At 36.0% G+C, this 19,306-nt stretch overlaps 1 protein-coding gene across 1 annotated transcript; it reads right to left on the reverse strand.

Annotated features, from left to right (window-relative positions):
- Positions 1–1,611: 1,611 nt before the first annotated feature.
- arpc2 (actin related protein 2/3 complex, subunit 2) lies at positions 1,612–16,781 on the reverse strand. The gene is made up of 10 exons (XM_052148552.1): positions 16,580–16,781; positions 13,171–13,205; positions 12,804–12,916; positions 10,159–10,204; positions 9,888–10,074; positions 5,787–5,880; positions 4,808–4,934; positions 3,292–3,392; positions 2,406–2,506; positions 1,612–1,974 (listed from the first exon to the last, which is right to left on the reverse strand). Exons 1-10 carry the CDS (start codon positions 16,651–16,653, stop codon positions 1,953–1,955), a joined length of 900 nt encoding a protein of 299 aa, XP_052004512.1. The 5' UTR covers positions 16,654–16,781; the 3' UTR covers positions 1,612–1,952.
- Between the last annotated feature and the right edge of the window lie 2,525 nt (positions 16,782–19,306).

A 19,306-nucleotide genomic window follows, 5' to 3' on the forward strand; every position in this document is an offset into this window, starting at 1 on the left:
CTTAGTGGCATTTTTAAATAAAGCCATGCTGAGCCATGAAATGACCAATAAAGAAGAATATTTCCGCCACATTGGGGAAAAAAAATCACAAGTCATAATAATGAGATAAGTCACATTTATGAGATAGAAAGTCATAATTATAAGATTAAACGTCAATCTTTGATGCAGTCCTTTTTAAGTGACAATTATGATATAAAAAGTCAAAATAATGAGACTTTTTTTGTAACACTTTACAATAAAGTGCCATTTGTTAACATTAGTTAGCATTTATTCATGCTTGTTTATGTTAATTACAACATTAATACATTTTTAAAATCTAAAGTTGTATTTGTTAACATTAGTTAATACAGTGGTTCCCAACCCTGTTCCTGGAGGCCCCTCAACACACTTATTGGATATCTCCCTAATCAAACACCTGATTCAACTCATCAGCTCATCGAGACTGCAAGACCTGAATTGGGTGTGCTAGAAAAGGGAGATATACAAAATGTGCAGTGTTGGGGGCCTCCAGGAACAGGGTTGGAAACCATTGTTAGTTAATGATACTTAATGCATTAACTAATGTTCACAAATGGCACTTTTTGGTAAAGTATTACCGACTTTCTATCTAATAATTTGGTATCTAGTATCTCATAACTATGACTTACTATCATAATTTTAACTTACTGTATCTCTAAAATACTAAGCTTTGATTTTATATCATAATTATGACTTTTTATGTCATAAATGTTAATAAAAATCATACTTATGACTTTAATGAATAATCTCATAATTACATTTTATGTAACAAATACTAATAAATATCTTATAATTATGACAATCATATATTTTTGTCTTTATCTCAATTATTTGAGATTGACAAAATTTTGACTTACTAAAACACAATATTTATTCCCATGTGGTGTAAATGGGCTTCCAGAAATGGCAGCAACAGCAGTTTGATTAAAGATATTAATGTTCAATATTTACTTTATTAATAATGATGAGAATAAAAAAATCTGCCGCCTAGTTATATAGTTGGCAATTTCCACAAATAAGGTACACTTTGGTGTATCATTACTTTAAGCATTTGAGACACAAATTATGATTGTGTGTGTGAAATAAAGTTTTATTAGGTAACATCAAGCATCTTTATTCTTCAATAATATTTATTTATAGGAATAACTAAGCAACGTTATCTGGCAAGTCTTAACTCTGAGTAACAAAAATGATATCTGTTATAGATAAAGTGGATAAGTTCTGCATAAAACATCCTCCAACCACATGCATGCTAGGCCCATAAAAAATCTTTGTTTTAACTGCTGAGAATAGCATACTTGGCTCTATTGAAAGATCTTGCTGTGCATGCTTTCAGGTGCAGTGCAATGTTAGAGAGCACAAGGATACGTTTACAGAGAGTGACAAATGGCTTTAATTATGAATTTGTACAGAAAGCCCTTATATGGAGATGTTTTGGGTGTGTTTTATGCAAATTATTAACTGGGACACGCAATTCCTCATTTACAATCCAGATTCAACAGAACCTTTTCTGCGCACATTAGTATGCAACTTGTACATAGTTATTAGTGAATACGACCCAATGTCTGAATAAACAGATAAAGACAGAGCAGCTCTTGTATAGAAGACGGGTTTATTTTAGGATGTCAAATTTAGATGCATTTGGCGAAACAAAGAAGGCAAAATAGGAAGGGAAAATACTGCAAGACTGATGTCAATAAAACACTGTCAGACGATTGAGAGTCCTAAGCAATAAAACAAGGCCGTATCAAAAAGGTATCCAACAAACTAATAATAACATTTATCCAATGAATGCAAAGAAGCAAGGGATTTCTATTGTTCCCCTGTTGAGGTGCAAATTTCAGGTGGAGGACTGACAGCACTGGCCAGAGGTGGATAATATCTACGGATTTCTCATCGTGGTCTCGTGGGTACATGTGGTCAGATCCGGGTTCTTAACGAGAGAAGGTCTTGCCCCTAGACAGATCATGTGAGAGTTAGTTTCATATTCCCATACCAAAACGATGCAATAGAGTGGGTTACGAATATCAAGAATTACAGCTATCAAATGATTTATGGTAATCCAATTCATAATTTTACACTCAACAACAGAAAAACAATGCAATACAGACATATGTAACTACATAACAGCAACAAAATGTAAAATGTGATCCACAAGAGGTTTTGACACCATTCAACCTAAAATAGGCTAAGTGCATACAGTATTTGAGAACTCAATGGAAATCTCACAGACAGATCTCAAATCTTTTTTTCCAGATTGAAAAAAGCCACATGAAAAAGATTACACAACAATGCAGTATAGTTATGACTATCAACAGGAGTTTGTGTGGCTTCAGATATACCCAGATATTATGTGCAAAGTAAAAAAATTTGAAAACAGCACTTACGAAATAGTTTTCATCTCTTTCTTCTCAGCGTCCGGGCGAGCTCGGTTCAGTACTTTGAGGAAGTCAGAGGTCTTGGCCCTCATGCGAGTGTGGATGTAGGCCTAACACAGGAAAAAACACAAATGTGAGCGGGACACATAGGGATGCACGATACGATATTTGAAGCAAAATTGCTTCGAAGTCAGAAACCGATACCATGCAGTACATGTATAACATATGTGACATAAGCTTTGCCATACATAATGAATATCCTTCAAGATTAAAATGGATTTTAAAATCTTTGTTTACAAAACTAATAAAACCAAGTGATGTGATTGTCTTTATATTGGTTAACTTTTCCTAATACAATGTTGTACTTTATTACACAGCTCTCTGAAATCCTCCATTCTGATTAGTCAATGGCGCCATCTAGTGGTATGAGATTTATCTGTAACAACTGCACATCCATGTATCAGACCGGTCATCTGGGTATTGAGAGTCGTCCCTCCTGCTTATTCTTACATAATTTCAACGCAAACTCAAGGTTTCATGTCTATTTATTTGTTTATTTAGCAAGTAGTCTTGTAATCGGCTAAATATTGTAGCTACACCTCGGATTGTAGAACAAAATGGTATTGGTGCATCCCATGTGAACATGGTCTGTATTCCTTCGATTACAAATGTGTATAGTGTTTTTCTTTTCAATGCTAACAAAAGCCCCATCATATTTTTTTCATCTGACCACACAAAGGGATGGAAGGCTGAAAGACAAGTATGCAAACTAAGAACCACACTATAAAGCTTCTTATTAGCTCTAAGGTCCATCGGTCAAGCACTTGTAAATACAGGCGAGCAGTCACTGAATGGTGTCAACTGGGCACAGAGGCATTTATAAGGAGAATCTCACCTTGGAGCACTTTATGTGGTAGTGCAGATAATCTCTGAAGGTGTGGATGAGGTTGATGGTGTTGTCTCTGCTGTTGGCGTTGGTGTGTCGGGGGAACAGCACTGTACAGAAATTATTTTGAATCATTTTAGGACTTGTAATGTCAATTTTAAATATATATATATATATATAAAATCTGTTACTTGAAGCTAAAAACAAATCATTTTCATTTACATCAACTCCACATTTCCAACTGCAGGGTATTTGGCTGTTCACACAGTAGTATTGTATTCCATCCGTGTTATTTTTTTAATTGTTCGGTTCAGTTTTTTTGCCATTTTGCTGTGCCTTGCTGAGTTTTGTACCATGTACAACATGTTTTTAAGACACAGGGGCAAATTAAAAGAAGTTCTACTTTGGGAAAAACTTGTTTTGCTTCATTTTGTTGCACTACGTCTAGCTGTTTTGAACGCAATCACTCATCTTGTGTGAACAGCCACTAATTTGATCAGTACCATAATGCACAAATACAAATACAAAACTAAGAACAAAAGTAAACATTGCATGTCCCTACACTCTTCCAAAACACATAAAAAGCTGAAGCAGAGTGCGGGTAAACTCTGTTGGCTTTGATAAAAGGGTGTGTCAGGGTGAGTTTGTGCAACTGCCATAAAGAGAAGCTGATGTTTGCTCTCATGAATATAACACAAATACACAGTGCACCTGTAACTGCTAACTACCACCCCTTTGGGATGAGGCCATAATTGATTTAAAAGGCTTCAGTAAACTTAAAAAATACAAATAGGAAAAAAAGTCTATACTTTGTTTCAACTAGCAGTTATGGCTAATAATAGTTGATAACAAATAGTAAAAAATTAACACATGCCAAGTGCCAACTGCGAGTAGAAATTGCCATTGGCGAGTAAATAATAAGGCTGTAACATAATACATTATTTAAAACAAATTGTAAAAACAATTATGATAGGAATAAAATGCAGCCATCACAAAAATGACAGAATGATTGAGAGATGGAGACCGCCTCATCTTGTAAATGTTGTTTGTCACAAATATGCACTGAACAAAATAGCGCAGTAATTACATTATTATGAAGACAAAAATATATATTTTTTTCAATAAATAAGCCAGTAAAAACCTTTATGGCCTGTCATTATCTTAAATAAACCATCAGAAGTTTACTTATTGAAATTATTTTATTTGTTTAATTGATTTTTTATTTATTTGCTTATTTATTCATTTATCTTACCTGTATACAACTTTACCATTGTAAAATAACCTTATAATCAACAGAACATGAAAACATGCAGCTTTGCTGTTGAGTAAACAGTGTGCATGCCTAAATCTAAGAATTGCATGGAAGTTTTCTTTTGTCATAAATCTACATTTCAGAGGTTTAAGTTTCGTGAAGTTAAATGATGCAAAACAGCATTTTGTCACAACCTAAAAGTTTAACGTCATTAACCATCAGTAATTTGAGACACTATATTTGTTTAATTCCATGTGATCTCCAAATACAAACCAAAAGTGATGTATCCGATATTGTCTCCCACTGCAGCGTCTGTATCCTTCAGCTCCAGAGGAGGCTCTCTGTGACTGAACAGCACCTGAGGGGCCGTGTGACTGGCCCTCCTTCCCTCCTTAAACTCCTGCAGACACAGCAACGGTCATCAGTCCATAAGTCTAGAACTGGCAGTGTCTTTTAAAGTGGCTGACAAACTTATTGGGAACAAAGGCAGCAGCTGTTCAGTGGTCGTTTCTGGAGAATGTGCTGCTGTCTATGTGCTGTCGTCTTGATGGGCAGGTGTTTATTTAGCTTTCCTGGATAAATTGAGTTTTCTTGGACATAGGGCTGAGCGGTATGACAGTATATGCCATGTGATAGTAGACATGAGTCAATAAATATACTATAGCTGTACCAAGGTATATACAGTATATGTATTTTAATGAGCCGATTGGCCAACATAAGTAAAAACTAATGCAGAATATTATTATTACAGTTATGTAAAAATAGTTTTAGTGTTGTGTTATGTGAAGCTGTGTTTGCACTGATGCCAGACTTGGTCCAAAAATATCTATATATAAAGTACATATTTACCTATATATATTTACCTATATATATATATATATATATATATATATATATACACACACACACACACACACACACACACACACACACACACACTTTTCAAAATGAACTCATAAGGTACTGAATGACAGCTCTTACAGAGAAATACATTTTGTAAATACAGACATGACAGCGCTACTTGACATGGTTGTTTAAACCTTGCTTCAATGGAAAACTATGATACAAAATCACTGAGTTGCTAAACACCCACAGGGCTCATGCTTCAAAATTATAACTATACTGTTCCGAGCCAACCGTGTGTTCAAGCAATACAGAAATGGCCAGGAATGCTCACAGAACGTGTGAATTATTCAATAAGGGTAAGGGGTTGGTTTACAGTTTATCAGTGTTGATAATTACAGAAACGAACCTGCATGAACACCTTCCCGATGATGACATCATCGTCATCCTTGAACACTGTGCTGAACACAACAGTCACTCTGTCTTTCTTTGCCTCGATATACCTGAAATCAATGAGAGGAAAATAAAAATAGGTTACATGAGGTTCAGACTGTGTGTGACACATTCATTGAGTTAAGCTGCAAAATCGAATCAATAAAAAAATCACTATTCCTATTACAGCGGTGCTGCGTCATCACTACATATTAGGCCAGAAACATGCTATACATATATCAGGGTTCCCACTCTTTTCAAGGCACAATTTTCCAGGATATTTTATGCGCCCAACAAGTGTCATTTTTAAGCAAAATCACATGGTTCCATTCTTTTATTTTAGCGTTTTTCTGTGTTTGTTTTTTTAAAAGTAGTTTCTGACCTCTAGATAAGCAGTTGCGCCATGGCCCAGTGTGATAATTAAACCCTGTAAAGCTGTGATTTAATTAAATAAATATACAGTCTGTATGCGCTGCGCACTTCTCTGTCATCTCACTCACAAGAGTGTGCGTGATGATCTTGATGAGATGTTTTCGGTGCATGAGCGGCTGTCTCAACACATTCATTTTGAAGCGTGCATCACTTGCAGATTATTTATTCAATTAAATCAGAGACTTTTGTTTGTTTAATTATCACACTAGGACATATCACAGTTTTAATTTGATTAATTCTACACTCAAACATTCATTTTCATCCTAATATGTCATATTCCATGACATTCTGCATTTTATTGCTAATACCATTTTTATGACAAGTTTCTGTGTTTTCTGCATACAGTATGTGGTAACCGTGGTATAAGAGGACTCCGATTACATCCTGAGGTATTAAGGCCAAATCACCATATTACCAACCCAGTGTGAATTAATACAAAATTAAATAAAAACCAGTGGTCCGACTCATCGTTGCCTAAAGTTTATATCACACAGGGATGCAAACTCATGAGGATATAAAAAGTTGAGACAATCACCGATCCACAAACATGTTTTCTGGGGTTATTTTTTAATTTGCGCAAAACTAGCTGCAATAAAGGGTATTTTGGTGTGGCTTGCTTCTGTTTCACAAATATGTTCGTTTCATTAACTGATTAGTTCAGTGACCACTTCTGGAGATGCCACTAGGTGGTGCCAAACAAGTGTCTTATGTGCTTCGAGTGAGTCACTGAATCATTTTGAGATGTTCACAACCAAAATCTGCTTTGAGACTTTATAGTATTTAAGCATTATAAGAACAAAGTAGATCTATAATTTCCATTCATTTTGTGAACTGGCAGGCATGACTTTTCATCCAAAAAGACAACAATAATAGTGTAATAAGAGTAATGAGTTTCAATGATGTCCTTCTCATTTATTAATATTTCTACTTTTATTAACATGTTATAGGTACAAAGCAGATGTATTGTATCAATTTCCTACAGTATTTAAACTGCTGAGCAGTGGTCAACACTCCACTCAACACCAGCGTCAAGCAGCGTTTTGCCCTTCACATGACAAGCGCTACCGAATAAAACATTTATCTGAAAGAGAAAAAAAAAGTGTGTGAATGTAATTACTGCAGTTTAATAACAGGTCTCTGGATACTCGACACGATAAGGTAAAAATTAAAATTAATTATGAGACATTCAATATCTCTTCATAAATTTGAAGTTTTACATTTTTTATTGTAACTTTGTACTCTCAAAGACATTATTTGTGAGGCAAAAACGTGTTTGAAAACACTTTGGTGTGGAGTTGGAGCCGAGGTTGCGCATCACTTAATAGACGTCAATGTATTTGGCAGCGCTGATGCGAGTCATGTGAAAAGCCCCTCAACATGTATAAACATCAGTCACTATTACACATTAATAGCTCTTCCACCCTTTTCTCTCCATGATGAACAAGGTAGACTTACATGCCAATGCTGAAGTAAACGAACAACATGCCCCTCTCATTCAGTTGGTCAGTTTGTCACCATTTCATTTAATTGTTTTTATTCATAATTTTATTATATTTAATTTAGCAATGCGTTATATTGCAGTAATTCAATATATGATATAGATTATATGTATGTTCCTTCCTTTTCATTTTGTTGGATGTTGGTAAAATTAGTTCCGCTTTCACTTGTTTCCACGGAGAGTGTAATAAGGGCGACACGTGAGGTAAACAAATGACGGGAGACTGGAGGAAGAGATGTTTCTGGACTCTACAGGTGTTATTGTTAATGCGGTTTGCTCAGCAATCATTTAATAAAGATGTTTGATTTATACTCCATCTTGTATTCTGTGATATTATTATGATACATGTGCCTTGCGGAGACTGAGATTCTATAATAATAAAAAAATGCTTCACGCAGGAAGCACCGGTTTATTGTAAATTGCATGTAAGCAACAGGAACCGAACTTTGAGCACTTCTGTTACTCTAAGCATGAGAGGGAGTTGTGGAGCACAGAACTGCTCTGAAAACACTAATAATGCTCTAACTTAATATAGACTGGACAGAGCAGCACAAATAAACTTTGAAGTGAGCAGACTATTTATTTAATTAAATCACAGCCCTTTGCAATTTAATAATCGCACAAGGTCATATCGCGGTTTCGATTTTATTTTGATTAAATGTGCAGCCCTACTGTGCACGCACTGCTGTATCCAAGCATGCAATTGGCCTTTGCTGTAACCAATCAAGCGATCTGCCTCGGTTGGACCACGATTGCCAAGCACGCGATTGGTTGGACCACGATTGCCAAGCACGCGATTGGTTGGACCACGATTGCCAAGCACGCGATTGGCCTTAGCTGTAATCAATCATGCGATCTGCCTTGGTTGGACCACGATTGCCAAGCACGCGATTGGCCGTAGCTGTAACCAAGCAAGAAATCTGCCTTGGTTGGACCACGATTGCCAAGCACGCGATTGGCCGTACCTGTAACCAATCAAGCAGTTGTTGCCAAGCACACAACTGGCTGATGTTGTAACCAATCACAAGGGTGTAAGAGCCCTTAACTGTTAATATTGTTTCACAATACGCAGCCGTCGGCAGTTAGTGTATTTCACTCCTATTCCGAGTGTTACCATGTTTTTGTACATGTAATGAAAACATTGCTAGCAACACATATTTTCACAAATATTTTCCAGGACAAATAATTATTTTCCAGGACATTTAGGTATTTTTTGACTGGCATGGACATTTCCATGACTGGAAACTACATTGCAAAATTCCAGATTTTCCAGGACACGGGGAACCCTGATATAAGGACTTAAACTTACTAGCTCAGCAATTTTATATTCAAACTATTGCACCACAATGACAGCAGCTGATTGAAAGAGAAAGCTCACAGTTGAACTTGAACACAGTAAAGTTCCAACACATTTTGGAATGCAATTATGCATGATATCGAAGTATTTGCATTTACGTACTTGAGCATGTTTCGGACTTTACGTTTGTTGATCATGTCTTATGTATTGCAATTGTACACATTTGATGTTTTTTGATATATTTAACATTGTTGTTAGATTTTACAGATTTAAATACATGTATGTCTGTTTATCTGTGGGAATTACTTGTGATAGTCAAATCAGTAAATTATGTGCACCATATGTTATTGTTTTCCAGTGCATGAGTGTATGAATTTATAGCTGCAATGGAGATTGATGCATTACAGTTGCATAATTAATAAATTAAAAAAAGTAATTATTACAAATAAAAATCTGCATGATTTATATAAATATATATTATATATTTTTTTTTAACTTTCAAAACGTTTGTGTTTTGATGATGTGAAACTTTATTATATTGCAATTTATATAATAACCAAAAAGGCCTTTTGCACAAATTTTTGGAGCATATTCATACATATGCATTTGTTTGTTAAATGTCTTGAAGTTGCACCTGGTTTAAAGACGAACATTAGTAAAGACTTGGAATTATGTTTTTTTTTTTTTTAAATAAAATGTGGCTTTTTAAAATGATTAATAATAAACAAATTAATAAAATAGATTCATCGATTATCAAAATAGTTGCAGCCCTACTATTGGGGAAAAGGGTTGGGGTTAGTTAGGGTGAATCTACCCTAACCCTAAAGTCTGAAACCGTTTAAGCTGCTCACATTGACTCGTCGTCCCTGTAATGCACAACAGCCCTCTTCTCTCCCTCACGACCCTCCTCCTGAAAATTGAAGTACTTCTCAAAGACGGAGGCAAAGCAGTTCCTCTTGAGAATGCCTGCCTGGTGAATCATCTCTTCTTTGTTGGGTGGAAGAGACTCCAGGTCAAAGAGCAGGGAAATATTGTACCCTTCAGAAAGGAACAAAAACAGTTGAAATGCAAAATGCTTACAAGAAAAATTATAGTAATGAAAACAGCAGTGGTTTGGCCTACCGTCTTCTGGAGCCACAAGGAAATCGCCATAAATACGCTTCAGCAACTAAAACAAAACACATACTTTAATGAAAAATATTTTTTTAAAGACTGTTTAACAAAAGGACAAGTTTTTTTAAAGGTGTAGTGCATAATTTCCGTGCCACTTGTGGCACCAAACGGCATTGCAAGAATAATAAGCAGGTTTTTCCAAACAGATCTGCCATTGGTCAGGCTCATAAATAGTCCCGCCCCAATCTCACACCTTTGGCTAAACCAATGTTGTTGTGTTGGGCCGATCAGGATGCTCAAACAAATAGAGCACCAAAGTGTTTACACTTTTTTTGGAAATCAACCTACAAATGGCTTACTTGGGCTACATCCACATTAATCCAGATAAATTTGAATTTCATTCACACTGAAACGTATGAAAAATCTTAAGTGTCCTTACTGCGCAAGCGAAAACTCGCTGTTCCATGTATGGTCTAAATTGCAATTATCCAGGTGTTCCACTGCTGGACACCAATTTCAAGTAAACTACCCATCACTTTTGAAGGAATGCAATGTTAAAGGGATAGTTCAACCAATAATGAAAATACTCTCATGATTTACTCACCCTTCCTGGCATACCAGATGTGTATGACTTTCTTTCTTCTGCAGAACAGAGGTCCATACAATGTAAGTGAATGGGTGCCAAAACATGTTACCTCCAAAATCCACATAAAGGCATCATAAAAGTAATGCATATGACTCCAGTGTATAAATCCATGTGTTCAGACACAATATAATAAGTGTGGGTGAGAAACAGATCAATATACGGAGTCATTTGTTATTATAAATTCTCCTCCCTGCTCAGTAGAGGGCGATATGCATGAAGAATGTCAATCACCAAGGAAAAAGTGGAAAAAGTGAAAGTGAAGTTAAAACTTAAAAGGACATAATCATTCATTTGTTTCTCAACCATATCTATCATATCACTTCATAAGATATAGATTTAACCACCAGAGTTGTCTGAAGTACTTTTATGTTGACCTTATGTGGATTTTGGAGCTTCAAAGGTTTGGCACCCATTCACTTGCATTGTATGGACCTACAGAGCTGAGATATTCTTCCAAAAATCTTTATTTGTGATCAGAAGATGAAAGAAAGTCATACACATATGGGATGGCATGAGGGTGAGTAAATGATAAGAGAAAACAGAGAAAAAGATGCATTTTAAAATGAAAATGCATTAGTGTGGACGTGTCCTTGTAGTGTCTGCACACTAAACTGGGACAGGAGAAAACATTTAACATAAAAAATTACACACCTTTTGCCTTCACTAGTTCATTTTAAATGGTCCTGTAGTGTGACATTAATTTTTTCAAATTGACAAATATTCCATGTAGTCTCTAAATGAATATGCAGTCTTAGAAGCTGCATAAATACTGTATAAAAATTGAGCAAAAGAGCTTTTTAAAATGCCCAAGGTTTTGATAGAAAAGAGCATTTCACACTGCAGCATGACTTTCAAAAGCATTTCTTGTTAACTACCCCCGTTTAAAATGACATGCGCAGGCTTGTTTCATCCTTGGCATATTAAGATGCTTTATGCAAATCATGTATTATGTCTGTTGTCAATTGTATAAGACTGTATGTGTGGTATTGGCAAGATTCAACTAATAAAACAACTCCTGGAAGTCATCTGAATTCATTTTTGACACAGAGATAGTATCAGTGCAGCAAATAGGAAGTTGGGGCCCATTTCTGATTTGCATTGGCAATCCTTGCAAGTCAACAGCTGAGTGGGGTTGGAAAATATTTGCATTGGCAGAGGGAAAGCCACAGCACCAACGCCCATTATAGACTTGTCCTAAACTCACTTTTATTGACTTGGACCATTGCAATAGTTACATTAGGCATTCCACAGCCTATTTATATACTCTAGAGACATGCATGAGTAATGGACTATTTACATACTAATTTAGCACCAACTAGTCAACTAGAAGAAAAAACACTTCAAAAATGGCAAATTGCTTTTCACTTGCACCGAAAGTAAACAATATTTACCCTCTGTTTCTCGCTGTTACTACTGAATGCAACAGGTGGCGCTGTACTATAAAAGTTCAGAACAATCAATATCATCATCAAGTGAGTGAATGACAGGCAAACGGTCATTCAACTGATGCTAACATCAGTTTTCTAAACAAGCATCATGTGACTTCCTCCATCCAATGTGAGTCACAGACACTTCCTGTTTCACAGTGAAACCACAGAAGCTATTTTGTCTCCTACATGGCGATTAGATATGATCACCCTGGACTGAATCATCTAGAATAATCACAAGACTTAAAGAAGTATGTAAGAATGACACAAAACAACAAGGGGGCTTTTCTGCAACTTTCTTACATTATTATTGTCATCAGGAAGACTGGACAGGAATTGTCGTAAATTGGAGCACACACTAGAATTACAGTTTACACACTCCTTATGTCACAAAAAGCAGGATTCTGTAACGTACTAGAACATTTGCTCAGTAATTGGCTATTTCATACTAAAGATATCCTTGTAAAATTGGCTGCTCTAAATTGACACAGTCATGGGATAAATCTAACATAAACATGTCCAAGTCAAATTTCACCCCAAGATCAAAGGAAAAAAATACATTATATTGTGCCTTGTCATACCTCATCGGCACCATGCTCTTGAAGTTCCTTGAAGAACTTGAGAGAAATGCTGACCATGACTTTGGTTTTGTCTCCATTGGGATTTGAGATGTGGTTGAGCACACCATCAAAGTCTATGTCAAAAACAACACCATATCGCATGGCAATTAGCATTTTGCTTTTATATGTGTAAACATTACAGTTATTGTAACTTCATTCGCAATGGATTTGCAAGTATAAAAGTGGGCCTAGAAAAATATGCAATATATGAAAAACTAACACAATCTGTATCACTTGAAAATTAAGGTAAAAACTGAAAATTATTGGAAGCAAAAAAAAACGTATGGAGTCAGAATGCGCAGTCTGATCATTCATGTTTATAACTTACCTGCAAATGTAACATCTACAGCTTCAGGCTTGTTCCTGAACAAAAAAAGACAATCATTTTGTGAGATAATGTGGTCTGCTAACAAGAAAACATTCTATGAGGCTGGGCAGAGTGATAGGAAAATCAAAGTCCTTTCTATTTGCCTGACACTTTAAATGAGAGTTTACACCGAGGACAACCTCAGCTATCAAGATACATTTGCTATTTTGTGAAAACCGTATTAAGATTTAGCAGAAATGAATATATGAATGAATTACAGGAAATGTTCTCCCAAAAAGAATGTTATAAATTATTACCCTCATATTATACCTCCCCCCATGGAACACAAAATTATAACTTTTTATGAATATTTACGCAGCTCTTTTCCTTGCAATGGCAGGTTTTAGTGACCACGCCTATAAGCTCCAATTATGACCAAAAACCACCAGAAAACATGGTAACAAAGGTTACATCCTAATACTGTCCCAGCCATAAAAGCACAATAAATGTAGTCCACACAACTCATTTCATATATATATATATATATATGTAAAATCAATCTTTTGAGATAATTTTACCTCTTTGAATAAATTATGAAAGGGGTGTGAACATTTATGAGACAAAAGGGAATAAATTATCTTCTCAACTATATACGGTTTATTAAACCTTCGATTAATGGGTTATCAGCTGTCTTCCTTTTCATCTAAATCGAGAAAATCTGTGTTTTGACGACAAAAAAACAGCCATTTGTCTCCTTAAAGTTTCAGTTTAGGAGCCAATGGTTCCTAAGTATTTTTTTTTAGTCTGGAGCCCTGCATTGTATAAGGAATTTAGGCCTAATGAAATTGAATGTCATTATTCACTGAAAATCATTAATCATGTCCATACACGGACATATTAGTTTTGTGTATGTTGTTTACTGTAATTGGTATATGTCTCGTCACTGTCATGACTGCTATGTTGCTCAGAACTCCACACAAGAATTTCACCTACTGTTGCACTTGTGTACATGGTAGTGTGACAATAAAGTGATTTGATTTTGATTTGATTTGATTTGATTTGATTACCAGTATTCAGACTTTGAGTTTCCACTTTTGAATTGAATACAAGTGCAAATTAGATGCTCCACCCAAACTGACAACTTTCAGTGAATAACTACTTACATTTTGATATGTTCCTCACCAAAGCTATCGTATGGCTTCAGAACTCTTAGAATATTGCAAACAAATCATACAGGTAACATTTATGATACCTTTACAGTGTTTGTGGTCCATTTGGTCCAAGTTAGTGACAAAATAACATATGGGTTGGAACGACGATGAAGATTAGTGAATAATGACAATATTTTCATTTTGGGTGAACCATTCCTTTAAATACACTAATAAAAAAATCATGACTTATTTGTGTGAATATTGGTTGATGATATCCAGTGACTGATGCCACTGAGAGACTATGGAGTTATATATGTGCCAAAATTCTGTGCACACAAGACGAATATTTTGAGCATGCAAGTTGATATTTTAAGTGCAAGAAAGTAATTTTGCACACGCAAGATGATATTTTGAGCACACAAAAATTTTATATTTTCAGTCTCAAACAATTAAGATCCAATATACTGTACATTTAATTTACCCCAAACTATGACAGGAGACATAATTAGCCTCTTATCCTTTTCTTCCATTTCTTCTACTTAATCAATTTTGCAAGAAGGAATGTGGTAGAATGAATAAACTTCATAAAAACGGCACAATGAACATTTCAAGATACCCCATAGCTTTGAAATGCAAACATAAACAGCTTTTTAAAATGTATTATCAAGAACAGAATGTTAATTTAGGCAATATTTATAATATTCATAATATGCAAGGCTGTCGAATAAATAGGAGAGGACACACTAAAGAAGGTGGACAAAATAATGTGTTTTTTTTAAAGAAAATAATATTTCATATAATAATAACAAAGAGAAGAAGGTTCAGTGGTTGCTGATCTATGATAGATTGTATTCTGGACACAGTTATTTTAATAAACGGCTCTCAGAATATCCTGTGGGATAGATAGAAGTCAAATTATGTTCCCCCAAAACTACACTAATACATTAGTCTTAAAGTGTTTTACACATGGGAGAGATTAAATTAATTTAATTTCAGATGAAAGTGGTGGCTAACATAGCCAAGCTATTAGCTACATAAGAGTAACTTGGTAACCTAGAAAACCAAATACTAGCCAAAAGGACATACTAAGAGAGCTAGCAAGACAGTTAGCTAGCTAGTAAGCCTATTGGCAGAGGACAGACTAAAACATATATTTCATAAAGGCTAAATAAATACAGATGTCAACAAAAGAGATGCTTTCAAGAGGCCAAAGTGTGTTACACATTTACTTTCTTGAAAACAAACTATCCCCTCTCTCTCTTCCTGTTGTTTTTATTAGCAGAAGTGTGGTCTAGCCAGCCAATCAAAATATACCACCTCATTGCTGATTGGCTGAAATTCTGGCACATTATAATGCTGTGTGACCATGTTGAGCAAACAAGCAGTCAAAGCTATTAGTTCAAGGAAGAGTGGTTAGGAAGTAAGAGCTAGTGAGATCTTACACAAGCAAATAAAGAGTGGAGTTCTGTAAATTTCTGAATTCTGTGTAAATTTACATTCAAATAAACTTTATTAAAGTGCAAAATTTATTTTTGTTTCCTAAAAGTCCATTCATCTTTGCAAAAAGATACACTGCTTTATCAGAGTTCGCACGCATGCAAAATAAATTTGTGTGTGCTCAAAATAAAATCTTGCATGCTCAAAGTATAACTTTTCGCTCACAGAACATTCTTTGTGCTCTCAAAATATCAAATTGCGCGCTCCAAATATAATTTCGTGCGCGCAGAATTGTGGCACAATTATAACTCCAAAAGTGACAGGCGCGTGCGTGGCAGTTCCAGGCACGCGCAAGGTGAAATGCAAGAAAAACAAATGAAGTCGGGGAGAAGTGTACGCAGTATGTGTGATGCTTTTTTACATCATGCATAGATGGTCTTGAAAGGACTGTTATATGCTTGTTCTGGTCTTGCAGAAACATGCATTCGTCTAATTTGCATAGGAAGTGTAATTTCAGTCAACCTTGCTTTCTGGAGATCACGTCATAATGATCCAAATTAACCTGGAGCATTGCGAATGTTTCAGTAATCATTTTAAAAAGTCGACCCCGCACAAATTATATTCTTCTATGTAACATGCCCAACTAACTGCTAGACACACCCCATTCAGAACGTCCATTTGTTCGAACATGGACATTCAACAATAGACCTGACCATTCAGAAGCACTCATGCATGCATGTTATTATATTCATGCAAATAGGACATGGATTTGTCAAAGCATGCATGCGTTATATGTGATCTATTTGATCTGAGTTTTCGCTCAAACAGGAAGATGATCTTACCCGTTGCTCACACTGTCGAATTTAAGGGTTAGAGTCTCCTCTATGATCCGATTGTTTATTTCCAACAAAATCATGATGATTTAAATAAACTATAAATGGTGCTATGATTTTTTTTTAAAGGATTAAATGCTGCTCTTCCACAATTCTAAAGGAGTCGTTTTGGTTTTCCTGCCCTTAGACTTCTGCCCGCTTCCGCATTGAATCGTAGGACCCAAAGGCTTTTCGTGTCAGTGCCTGTCCCAGGGACGATCGGAATTTGTAGTAGTCATTTAAACAAAACTAATCCTTTCAGAGTTTATTTATTTGTTTTTATAATATTTACATTGTATTTTTTAAAAGAAAAAAAATACAAAATTAGTTCCTTTTGATCTGTTCGGATACGTTAGTAGCCTACTGTATGTTTCATTGGTGTCACAAATTACCTTGTATAAATCAGCATGTGTCATCAATTTATATTAATTATTTTTATTGTTGTTGTTGTTATTAAATCTGATAGAAATGTGTTTGTTTTCATTTATAATCCAATTTTGTGTTAATGTCTTTTGTCTGGTCAAATCATGACTCAAGATAGAGTTATGTTGAAAACTGGCTGATATGATTTCTGGCTCATTTGTAACACTGATAATGGAAGATTAAGACAAGTGCATTGCATTGTGGCGTACCGTATTCTGCGTAGTAGGCTCTGTGCGCTGTAGTAGTTATTTTCCAATGCATACAGTAAATGTGCATATTGTGTGCAGTTCATAATATTGTCTCATTCATGATTACTAGATAAGAATATTTCCAAATCATCTTATCGAGTGTATGTATGTATGTATGTATGCATGTGTGTATGTAACGGTGGCCAGCATATAGATAGCTGTGTAATGGTGCGTTCACATACATACACATAGATACGCCCCTGATCGGCCCCAAAGTACATTGGCCCACCGGCAAAATGCCCGGCATGCCAGATTACCAGTCCAGCCCTGACGTGAAGCGAGCGTTTCGCGTGGCACGATTACATACAAAGTCAATGCAAAGATGCGAATAGACGCAAATTCGAGCCGGGCGGTAGAGTTGACATTTTTCAACTTGAGCGAGAAATTCGCATTAAGCGTTGTCGTGGAAGCCTATCAGCATTGAGATTGTCCGGGTGTAACTGATGTACTGACGTAGTAGCAGAAGAAATCTGGAAAAATTTATGAAAAAAATTTTGTAGCGGTGTGACGAAAAAAGACATTGCTTGAAGGAAATTGAGCGAGGAAGCTGGACTACCTGGTAAGTTCTGAAAATACTTGATTCCAGCTATTGGTTGTACTTTACTATGAACCAAGTTGTAGAAGCCCCTCCTCCTGTCCTTTTCCAGAAGAGAAGGGGGAATACTCGCTGGTCCGCGTTACTCACGCAAACGCAAGTTTAAACACAAATATATAATCCAGTGGTCAAACTCGAGCGAGCAATGCGAGGCAAAAAAGTTATTTGCGTTGTATTTGAACGCACCATAAGGCTGTAGCCTTTAGCCTCATTGTTAGCGCACCTGCCTTCCATGCCAGAGACGAGTCCAATACAGAGTGGGTAGAACAGGAGTGTCTCAGTGGTGCCGTGACCCGGATGGGAGTGATGTTTAGGGGGGGCGGTGTGTAATGGTGGCTAGCTGATATATAGCTGTGCAATGTGTATACACCTCACTCTCCTGACCTCAAGAGGTGCACTAGCGACTGACGTTAGAGGCTGTAGCCTTTAGCCTCCATGTTAGTGCACCTGCCTTCCATACTGGATGGAGCGGGTAGAACAGTAGTGTCTTATATATATAACACACACACATGGATGCCTGAAGGGTTTAATCTGAGATTATGCACAGAAATCTGTGTAATAAACCTTAAAGCTAGAGGGGTCTGGGGGCATGCTCACCGATGATATATTTTTTTTTGTTACAAAAAACAGCACATTCAAACCTGGTGACTTTGAGATAAGCATTTGTATTATTTTCTTGAGTATGACTAGCATTCATGTAACTATTGGCTAAAGCATTTCTTCCGGTAACCGTTCAGACAGATGCATTCTTGTGCAAAAAAAAAACGCACCACAATGAATAGAGCAGAATGCAAGTGTCTCGAGACATGTTTTTATGATTTGAAGTTCTTTTTAACATGACACAGTGGCTAAAAATTCAGCATTCCCATGAGAGATGCTAAAAACACAGTGAAAAGACATCCATCCAAACATGCATCTGATTCTGAGTGACACTGACTTTGTGGAGAATTGTTTTTATCTCTTTTCATTTTTTGGCTCAGTAGAAAACCACTGCCCTTAACACACAGTTTAAATGAAGAGGGAACACACTTTTTCCATAAATCCCTTAGCAAATGCTTCTCTGTTTGTAATTGCCGCTGGTTGTGTGGCATTGGGGTGGGATGTCTGTCACTATGAAGACACTTGCCCATGATCTTTCACCATTAAACTGCACAAAACTGATTGTTATGTGAGACACTCTACTTGGGTCAATTTCATTCTCTAGAACAATTTGAGTAGAAGGAGACAAAAGTCTCTATTTGCTTTCTATTTGAAAAATAGAAAGCATTGATGTCTAGGAGAACCAATTGGGCTTTTAAAGACATAATATGACTCTTAATTTGAATGTTGAGATTATTTTAAACATTTCTGTGCTATTATAACATTCTCATATTGCATTCCTTACCGTCATATTCTTTGTGGAGGAGACATGTTCCTTCCTATCCAGAATAA

Source organism: Xyrauchen texanus, chromosome 18, assembly GCF_025860055.1.
Source record: "Xyrauchen texanus isolate HMW12.3.18 chromosome 18, RBS_HiC_50CHRs, whole genome shotgun sequence".
Taxonomy (NCBI): domain Eukaryota; kingdom Metazoa; phylum Chordata; class Actinopteri; order Cypriniformes; family Catostomidae; genus Xyrauchen; species Xyrauchen texanus.

Coding starts and splice junctions, on each gene's coding strand:
- arpc2 (XM_052148552.1), bottom strand. CDS start 16,653: ATGATTTTGTTGGAAATAAACAATCGGATCATAGAGGAGACTCTAACC. Junction 10,205..12,803: donor AAGAGCATGGTGCCGATGAG/GTATGACAAGGC, acceptor GTTTTGTTTTAG/TTGCTGAAGCGTATTTATGG. Junction 2,507..3,291: donor ACCACATAAAGTGCTCCAAG/GTGAGATTCTCC, acceptor TTCCTGTGTTAG/GCCTACATCCACACTCGCAT.